Source organism: Dipodomys ordii, unplaced genomic scaffold (assembly GCF_000151885.1).
Source record: "Dipodomys ordii isolate 6190 unplaced genomic scaffold, Dord_2.0 Scaffold156, whole genome shotgun sequence".
NCBI lineage: Eukaryota > Metazoa > Chordata > Mammalia > Rodentia > Heteromyidae > Dipodomys > Dipodomys ordii.
The window spans coordinates 1,323,276-1,332,322 of record NW_012267372.1 but is presented as its reverse complement, the minus strand read 5'-3'; the positions used below and the strand labels follow the sequence as shown (position 1 = coordinate 1,332,322).

Here is a 9,047-nt window from a genome sequence, read left to right as displayed (position 1 = left end):
GCCGCCCGGCTGCGCGATCGAGCCCAGGCCCTGGGCGCCCGGCTGCGAGGGCGGCTGGAGGAGGTGGGCAGCCAGACCCGCGACCGCCTGGAAGAGGTCCGCGTGCAGATGGAGGAGGTGCGCGCCAAGATGGAGCAGCAGGCCCAGGCCTTCCGGTCCCGCCTCAAGAGCTGGTTCGAGCCCCTCGTGGAAGACATGCAGCAATACTGGGCCGAGCTGGTGGAGAAGATGCAGGCGGCCGTGGGCCCCAACGCCGTCCCTGTGCCCGCCATCGACAACCACTGATCCGGCGGCCCAGCCACCCACCCATCGCCTGGGCAGACCACCCCAGGGAGGGCACCTCCCCTGCCCCCCCCTCCCCGGCCCCCTTCCTACCCCCCTCCCCTGGCTCCCCTGTGTCCTGGGGGTCTACAGGAGACCCTTGGCCCCAGCCTGGCTTAATAAAGATTATCCAAGCTACACGGCATCTGCTGGCCTCAGTTTCTCCCCCCTTCCCCATACTGTCCCTTAGATCTGTGTGTGTGTGTGTGTGTGTGTGTGTGTGTGTGTGACTGCCCTGTAATCAGTCCTCAGGAGGCTGAGATCTAAGGATCATGGTTCAAAGTCAGACCCAGCAGGAAAAGTCTGAAAATTCAACTGCTATACTGGCACACCCCACAGGAACAAAAACCACACTCAGTTCTTGGAACCTCTCTGTCCACTGACAAATTCGAGGTCCCCACCCCCCACCCCACCCCTGGCTTCATTTTGGCCTCCACTTCCTTTCATTTCATCACTGATTCCCTTTTGTCTGTGGGTGCCACCCAGAACCCACGGACCAAAGTTACCGAAAGCCCTTAACCCTGAGGGCAAAACCGAACTTTGCTGGGCTCCTGATTCCCTTCTTTATACCTTAGTTTATTTTTTATTTTTTGTCAGTCATGGAGCTTGAACTCTGGGCCTGGGCGCTGTCCCTCAGCTCTTCAGCTCAAGGCTAGCGCTCTACCACTTGAGCCACAACGCCACTTCCGATTTTCTGGTGGTTCACTGGAGATAAAAGTCTCACAGACTTTCCTCCCCAGACTGGCTTTGAACTGCCATCCTCAGATTGCAGCCGCTTGAGTAGTTGGGGTTACAGGCATGAGCCGCTGGCATCTGGCTGAGACTGGTTTTCTTATCTTCTCCGCCTCTCCCTTCCCTCCCTCTCTCCCAATGTCTTATCTGATTTTTGATTTTCTTCCTCTAGCTATTATCTATTATCCCTGCCTCCCCTGCCTGTGCTCCCCCTGCCCCGAGATTCTCCCCCTCCTGTCCTTCCCAATAAACCTTTGAGGCCTGAGTGCAGGCTGGGGAGGCCAGGATGAGGCACCCCATATCCCTCACCAGGCCAGTTGGGGCTGGCAGAGCCGAGAACAAGAAGGAAGGTCGGGGAGCGGCCTGCCACCCCCTCAGTTCTCAGGACCCAGAGCCGGGTTCCCACTTGCAGGCAGGCCAGGGCTTGAGCTGCGAATCCTGGGCCAGGCTTCCTCCTCTCCAGGCCCCTGCTGGCTTGGCACACCCCGAGTCCAGAACTTTCCCTGGCGCAGACAGCTCTAGATGCCCATCTGGAGGCTGGGCCAACTCCTCTCCCACACTTACTATGGGGCCTTTCCAAGGGAGGAAGGGGGTGGGGAGGGTCAACCCAGGGACTTGCCTCTCAGAGCCTCAGTTTCCCCAGCTGTTAATGGGAGAAGGCAGCAGTTGCGTCTGCCACTAAAGAGCGAGTCATCTTTGTTTTTTGAGGGAGGGGGGTCTCCTTCTGCAGCCCAAACTGACCTCCAAGTTAGTCCTCCGGCTGGGATTCTAGGCAGGTGCCACCATGCCCTGTAAGGGGCTTACTATTGAATCCCCAGGATGGAAAACCTAAGCCCTGAGCCTCACTCAGACCCAGAGATCTTGTAGGGCAGTGGGAGCCTGGCTGAGGGGTGGGAGGAATCTAGAGGAGAGTGTCAGAAGCTCTCCGCTTTCACTAGATCATTGCACGTGCACAGCTGTGCCTCAGTTTCCCCACACACACCACCACTGTGCTATGCAAACCTCAGTGATGGTTTCCTCTGTGTGGCTGGACATGTATGGGGCTGGACAATGTATTGGGGGTAGGTGTGTGTAAGTGTCTGGGCACGGGGCTCAGCCACAGAAGCAGGAAGCGGGGGGGGGGGTGTCAGCCTCTCCCCACCCCACCCCTGCAGAAACTGGGATGTCGAAATCCTGTCAGGGTCGCAGGCAGTCATCTGGGTGACCCCTTGCATAACCACGTGCCTGGCCCCCGGCGCGCTGACACGTGGTTGTGGCTGAGCCAGGCCAGCCTGGGCCCCCTGCCACCCTGCTGCCCCCCCTCCCCACCCCTGCCCCCGCCAGCTACCAGGGATCACTAGCGGTCAAAGCAGCCTAGGGGAAGCGGGGGTGGGGGGGCGCTTTGGACGGCAGCCGGGGAGGCGGGAGAGGGTGTGTTCATGGGCGGGGGGGGGGGAGAGGGGGGGAGGCTTGGAGCCTAGGAGATGGGGGGGGACTTTGTTTGCGGCAGCAATTTCCCTCCCTTAGAGGAATGGAGACTCCCCCCCCAAAAAAAGGAAGATGGGAACATAAAACTAAGATTCCTCTGTGTCTCCCCCCCACCGGGCCCCCCCAGAACATCAAGGCAATCTGGACCAGTGGGAAAGAAAAATCGGAGTGGATTCGGGGTGAATCACATGAGGAGAACTGAAGCCCAGGAGGGATGGGGGGTGGGCGCCACCAGGGGACACAGTGTGAGGGGGAGGGGGGGCTGATCCTGAGACCCTCCCCAAAGACGGGAGTGCCACAGAGACAGGATTGAATGTTGTCCCCTCAAAGAAGACAGGGGGTGACAGGCAGGCTGAGTCACCCCTCCCTCCTTTGTCTGTGGTCAGGGAAGTGTGGAGGTGCAGGACTTCTGAGGCAGGGGGGAGGGGGAAAAGTGGGTGGTCACGATTGCAAGAGGGAGGGAGGGACAGAGAGAGAGAGAGAGAGGAGAGAGAGAGAGAGATCCTGCTACCCCGCCCCCTCCCCTCCCCACACTAATAAAGGTTGGGGCATCCGGGACCTTCCACTCCACCTGACCTAAAGTTGTCCTGCTTGACTGCTCAGCAGATCGAGGTTGGTGGAGCCCTCCTCCCCTAAAGAATGGGAGTGGAGAGGTGGGGAGGGATGAGGTCCCAGCCACCTCCTCTGCCCTGTCTTGTCTCCAGGGAGCCCTTCCAGCCACCATGAGGCTCTACCTGTCGCTTCCGGTCCTGCTGATGGCCCTGTGTGTGGCCTTGGAAGGTAACTCAGGTGTAGGAGGGCTGGCTGGCAGGGGGGTGGGGAGGGTTCGAGCCCCAAGTCCGGACTTACAGAAGGGCTTTGAGAGCTGGGAGGTCCCCTCTGTGTCCTAAGGGTTCCCCTATGGCCCCCTCCCCCAGGCCTCACATAGAGGTCAAGGTTTAATCATGTTGGTCCAGTTGGCAGTAAATCTGTCCAGGGAGTCCTAGCAACAGATGATGTAGAGTGCATGCTTTTTTGGGATTGGCTGTTAGGCTTTTCCAAACTTGACAGGGGCTGGGTGGGAAGGACAACCAGTATTGAGTCTCATGCCAGTTACCCCCATTCTAACATTGTGACCACCCCCCATGAATTGTGGTTTGTTGGGGGGGGGTTGTGCTGGTCTTGGGGCTTGAACTCAGGGCCTGTGCGCTGTCCTCGAGCTTCTTTTGCTCAAGGCTAGCACTCTGCCATTTGAGCTACAGCTCTACTTCTAGCTTTGTCTGAGTAGTTTATTGAGATAAGAGTCTCGTGGACTGTTCTGCTTGGATGGTTTAGAACTGCAATCATCAGATCTCAGCCTCTTGAGTAGCTGGGATGATAGGCATGAGCACTGAGCAGGTTGTATTTATTTATCTATCTATATATCTTTATTTTCTGTCAGTCATAGTACTTGAACTTGGGGCCTAGGCATTGTCACTGAGCTTTAGCTCAAGGCTAATGCTTTACCACTTGAGCCACAGCACCACTTCTGGCTTCTTTTTTTGTCGGTCATGGGGCTTGAACTCTGGACCTGGACGCTGTCCCTCAGCTCTTCAGCTCAAGGCGAGCGCTCTACCACTTAAGCCACCTTCCCAGCCCCCTGGCTTTTTTTGCTATGGTTAATTGGAGATAATCTTATAGACTTTCCTTCCCCAGGTTAGCTTCAAACCCCAATCCTCAGACCTCATCCTAGGATACAGCTAAGATGACGTGTGTGCACCTTCAGTGCTGGGCAAGAATCGCATTGAAAGACTTGATCAGGCAGCATGGCTCACGCCTGTCATCCTACCTACTCACAAGGCTGAGATCTGAGGATCACAATTCGAAGCCAGCCTGGGCAAGAAAGTCTGTGAGATCCTTATCTCCAATGAACTACTCAGACAAAGCTAGAAGTGGTGCTATGGCTCAAGTGGTAGAGGGCTAGCCTTGATCAAAAGAAGTTCAGGGGCAGTGCCCAGGCCCTGAGTTCAAGCCCCAGGACAGAAAGGAAGAAAGAAAGAAAGAAAGCAAGAAGGGAGGGAGGGAGGGAGGGAGGACGAACTTAATCACTCCCTTGAATCCCATCCTAAGGGATCCTCCCAAGTGCTTTTATTCCCCCCTTTGGCAGTATGGAGATTTGAACTCAGAACCGTGCATTTGCTAGGCAGCCACTCTCCCACGCCACCTCTAACATTCCTTCCTCATTTCCCTTCTGAGCAGGGCCTGCCCCGGCGCAGGCAGCCCCAGACTTCTCCAGCACTTTGGAGAAAGTGAAGGAGATTGGAAATACTCTCGAAAACAAGACCCGCACAACCATCGACCGCATCAAAAACAGCGAATTTCTTGCCAAGACACGGTTAGGACCCTCCCAGGTTCCCTAACTCCTGTCTTTGCCTCCTGGGAGAGACGGCTCTCCACAGCACCCTGGCTTTGGAGTCCACAGGCTGTGGTAGACCCTCTAGTCCCTGTGGGTGGATTTGGTGTTATTTGATTTTGGGCCTCCAACTCTCCTTCCTCCTGCCTTTATCTTCTGAGTGCTGAGATTACAGGTGGGCGCTACCATGCCCAGCCTCTCTGTGGTAGTGAGAGAGGGGCATCACCATGAGCCTCAGTTTCCTCGCCACTGAAGGGAAGGAAGGAGCACTTATAAATACCCAGCAGGTCAAGTGGCCAGCTTTCATTCCCTTTGACAAGTAGAGAATACACTTGTAAAAACAAAAACAACTTTTTGAGACGGGCACTGATGGAGTCCAGCAGACTCTTATCTCCAATGAAGCACCAGAAAACTAGAAGTGACACTGTGAAGAAAAGTGGTAGAGCACTAGCCTTGAGCAAAAGAGCTCAGGGACAGTGCTCAGGCCCTGAGTTCAAGCCCCATGACTGGAAAAACAACAAAACAGAAAGAGAAAGAGGGGGGGGGGAAGACAGGAGGCCAGGACGAAGCTCTTTTGACTTCAAGGTGAAAGTTAGGCACAGAAGCCAAGCCTGAAGATCCAGGAAGAGGATAGGATTTGGATGTCCTGGGGGCGTGGGGGTGTTGGCCACAGCAAGGACCCCCTCCATCTCTCTCCATAGGTCCTGGATTTCAGAGAAATGGGACAAAGCAAAAGAAAGGATCAGAGGCGCTTTCTCCTGAGCACATAGGAGGGCTGGGCCTGACAACTGAGCACACGGGATGCTCCAGCTCCCCCCAACCCCAGCCCATTAATAAAAATCCTTCAGAGAACCCTCCCTGAGTGTTTCCTTACTGTGGGGCTGGGCGGAGGGCTGGGCAGGGGAGGCAGCAGGAGAGAGGGGCCCTGAGGATCTCCGAAGAATCTTCATAAAGGCTTCTTTGAGATGGAGCTGGGTCTAGTGGTTCATGCCTATAATCCAAGCTACCCAGCAGGCTGAGATCTGAGGATCCCTGTTCGAAGCCAGGACAGAGAAATCCTAGAGACTCTAATCTCCAATTAATCAGCAAAAAGCTGAAAGTAGAAATATAGTTCACATCGTAGAGAGGCCAGCCTTGAATGAGAAAAACAAGTGGGAGAACAAGGCCCTGAGTTCAAGCCCCAGTTCCAGCACTTACACTCAATATCATAATCATAATCATAATCATCATAATAAATGATGTCTGGACCCACTGGGCAGAGATAGATAAGCCAAGGAAGCTGGGTTTTTTTTGTTTTTGTTGGTCATGGGGCTTGAACTCAGGACCTGGGCGCTGCCCCCTCAGCTCTTCAGCTCAAGGCTAGCACTCTACCACTTGAGCCACAGCGCCACTTCCGGCTTTTTCTGCTTATGTGGTACTGAGGAATCGAACCCAGGGCCTCATGCATGCAAGGCAAGCACCCTACCACTGAGCCACCTTCCCAGCCCCTTGTTTTTGTTTATCGTTTGTTAGTCCTGGGGCTTGAACTCAGGGCCTGGGCACTGTCCCTGAGCTGCTTTTGCTTAAGACTAGTACTCTACCACTTGAGCCACAGCACCACTGCTGGCTTTTTCTGTGGATGTGGTGCCAAGGAATCAAACCTGGGACTTCATGCATGCTAGGCAAGCACTCTACCACTAAGCCACATTCCCAACTTGACCACTAATGGGTTTTGAGTGGTTCATTGGACATGAGAGTCTCATGGACTTTCCTGCTCAGGCTGGCTTTGAACTGTGATCCTCAGATCTCAGCCTCTTGAGTAGCTAGGATGACAGACATGAGCCACCCTGCCCAGCAGAAGATTCCATTTGTGAGAAATGTTCAGGCTCTTACAGGTCCAGCCATACCATCAGAAAGCAAGGCCAGGCATCTCAAATCAAGCATGCGGGTGGGTTGTTTTAGGAGATGATGAAATTGTGCTGGAATGTGGATGTGATTGTGCAAACTGGAGAATCAGCTGAAAAATAAATCTCATTGTATACTTCCTGTTATTTATTTATTTGCAGCACTTTGGGTGGAATCCAAGCCCTGCTAGCATGCCAGGCACTAGATCCACCGTGACCCACAGCCTCAACCCCAAAGGGGTGAATTTTCTAGAATGGGAGCATCTCTCTCAGGAAGAGAGTAGAAGGCAAAAGTAGGGGCGGGGATGGGGAGAATATTTCAAAGTCCTTTTCACCCTAATTTCGCTGCTCTTGAGCAGCCAGAGACTCTCACCAGGACATGGGAACTCAGGGTTGATGGGGAGCCCTAGAACAAGCACCCTGGGGGTTAGAGGAGGGGGGGCCTGATGACTTGCAGCATACAGATCCTCTGGTCTCAGGGGTGTCCTGGTCCTGACCCCACTTCCCTCCCCCACGTCCCTGCTCCCATCCTCCATAGCTGTTTTCCTCCCTGACCACCCTGAGTGACCTTCAGCCTGTTCTTAGCCCCAGGAACAGCAAACATTGCAGACTGCAAACACCCAGCACCCCCACTGTACCCCCTGCCGGCTGACCTTAGTGCTGGGGTAGGGAGTATGGAGGGCAGAGAACTCTTTCAGACCAGCCCACCCTCCCTCCCTCCCTCCCTCCCTCCCTTCCTTCCTTCCTTTTCTTGAGGGTCATAGGGCTTCAACTCAGGGTCTAGACACTGTCCCTAAGCTCCTTTCCTCAAGGCTAGCACTCACAGCCCGACTTCTGGTTTTCTGATGGTTTATTGGAGATAAGAGTCTCATAGAGGGGGCTGGGAAGGTGGCTCAGTGGTAGAGCGCTTGCCTTGCATGCATGAGGTCCTGGGTTCGATTCCTCAGCACCACATAAGCAAAAAGAAAAAAGCCGGAAGTGGTGCTGTGGCTCAAGTGGTAGAGTGCTAGCCTTGAGCTGAAGAGCTGAGGGACAGCTCCCAGGCCCAGAGATCAAGCCTCAACACCTGTACAAACAAACCCCTGGACCACCAAGAAAAGAAGCAAGAAAGCAAAGCAGGGAGCGAAGGGATGGAGGAAAAGAAAAAAATGAACCAGGTGCAGGTGGCTCACACCTAATCCTAACTACTCAGGAGGCTAAGATTTGAGGATCACAGTTCAAAACCAGCCTGGGCAGGAAAGTCTATGAGACTCTCTTCAATTAATCACAGAAAAAAGTTGGAAGTAGAGCTGTGGTTAAAGTAGTAGAGTGCTAGTCTTGAGCAAAAAAAGGAGCTCAGGAACCATACCGAAGCCCAGAGTTTGAGCCCCAGGATGGACAAAAAAAAGAACGAAAAGAAGCCAAGGGCTGGGAAGGTGGCTTAGTGGTCGAGTGTTTGCCTAGCATGCATGAAGCTCTGGGTTCGATTCCTCAGTACCACATACACGGAAAAAGCCAGAAGTGGTGCTGTGGCTTAAGTAGAGTGCTAGCCTTGAGCGAAAGAAGCCCAGGGACAGTACCCAGAGTTCAAACCCCAGAACTGAGAGAGGGGGTGGAGGGCAGGAAAGGGAAAATAAAAAGAAAACCAAGGACAGGGAGCACATGCGTATACTGGATTCCAACAGGGGTCGAAATGGCTGGGGCCAGGTTGAAACCTGGTCACCTGACAGTGTTATGACCTCTTCCATCCACCTTTGGCCTATGGCCAGTCCTCAAACCCAGTAGCTAAAAGATCTTAGAAATTAAAAAAGGCTGAGTTGGGTATGGCGGTTCTTGTTTGACTGCCTGCCTAGTCTTCTAGAGGCTGAGGCAGGAGGATCTAAAGTCTGAGGCCAGCTTTAGATGACATAGTAAGACCCTGATTCCCAACAAACACACACACCCAGCCCTTGATGTGTGGTCTAGCCTGCTGGCCAGCTCCCCACCACCGGCTTCCTATTTTCTCCGGGATCCCTGCCCCCCCAAGGGTGGGCTGTTGTCCTGCCTGGAGAGGAGAATTTCTCCTGGAGTCAGGATTTGAATCCAGTTCAGTTCAGGATAGCAGAGAGCCTTTGACTTCCCATCAGGCCATCCTGCTGCTGGGAGGGTGGGCTGGAGGAGGCCAGCAGGGGCGGGCATGGCCTCTGACGGTCACCTCTGTCCCCTGGGCCCTTCTCTCTGAAGTCCTGCCAAGGGGCAGGCTCTGCAGGCCTGGACACTGAGCACAGAGGGACAGAGGGATGCAGGCTCCAGAA

General features: G+C 54.4%; 2 protein-coding genes across 2 annotated transcripts in view; both read left to right on the top strand.

Moving 5' to 3' along the window:
• Positions 1-466, top strand: part of Apoe (apolipoprotein E) — a 4,035-nt gene extending 3,569 nt beyond the window's left edge. The window contains exon 5 of the mRNA XM_013032692.1: positions 1-466. This exon is cut by the window's left edge and continues 25 nt beyond it. Within this exon, the coding sequence (XP_012888146.1) occupies positions 1-285 (285 nt within the window). The 3' untranslated portion in view covers positions 286-466.
• Positions 467-3,029: 2,563 nt separating this feature from the next.
• On the top strand, positions 3,030-5,748 carry Apoc1 (apolipoprotein C-I). The gene is made up of 4 exons (XM_013032691.1): positions 3,030-3,132; positions 3,225-3,300; positions 4,738-4,873; positions 5,593-5,748. The coding sequence occupies exons 2-4, from the start codon at positions 3,243-3,245 to the stop codon at positions 5,651-5,653; spliced, it is 255 nt and encodes an 84-aa protein (XP_012888145.1). The 5' UTR covers positions 3,030-3,132; positions 3,225-3,242; the 3' UTR covers positions 5,654-5,748.
• The last annotated feature ends 3,299 nt before the right edge of the window (positions 5,749-9,047 follow it).

Bases quoted from the DNA above. Each gene is read 5' to 3' on its own strand.
- Apoc1 (XM_013032691.1), top strand. From the start codon at position 3,243: ATGAGGCTCTACCTGTCGCTTCCGGTCCTGCTGATGGCCCTGTGTGTG. The intron at 3,301-4,737 runs GTAACTCAGGTG...CCTTCTGAGCAG, and splicing joins CCTGTGTGTGGCCTTGGAAG to GGCCTGCCCCGGCGCAGGCA. The intron at 4,874-5,592 runs GTTAGGACCCTC...CTCTCTCCATAG, and splicing joins GAATTTCTTGCCAAGACACG to GTCCTGGATTTCAGAGAAAT.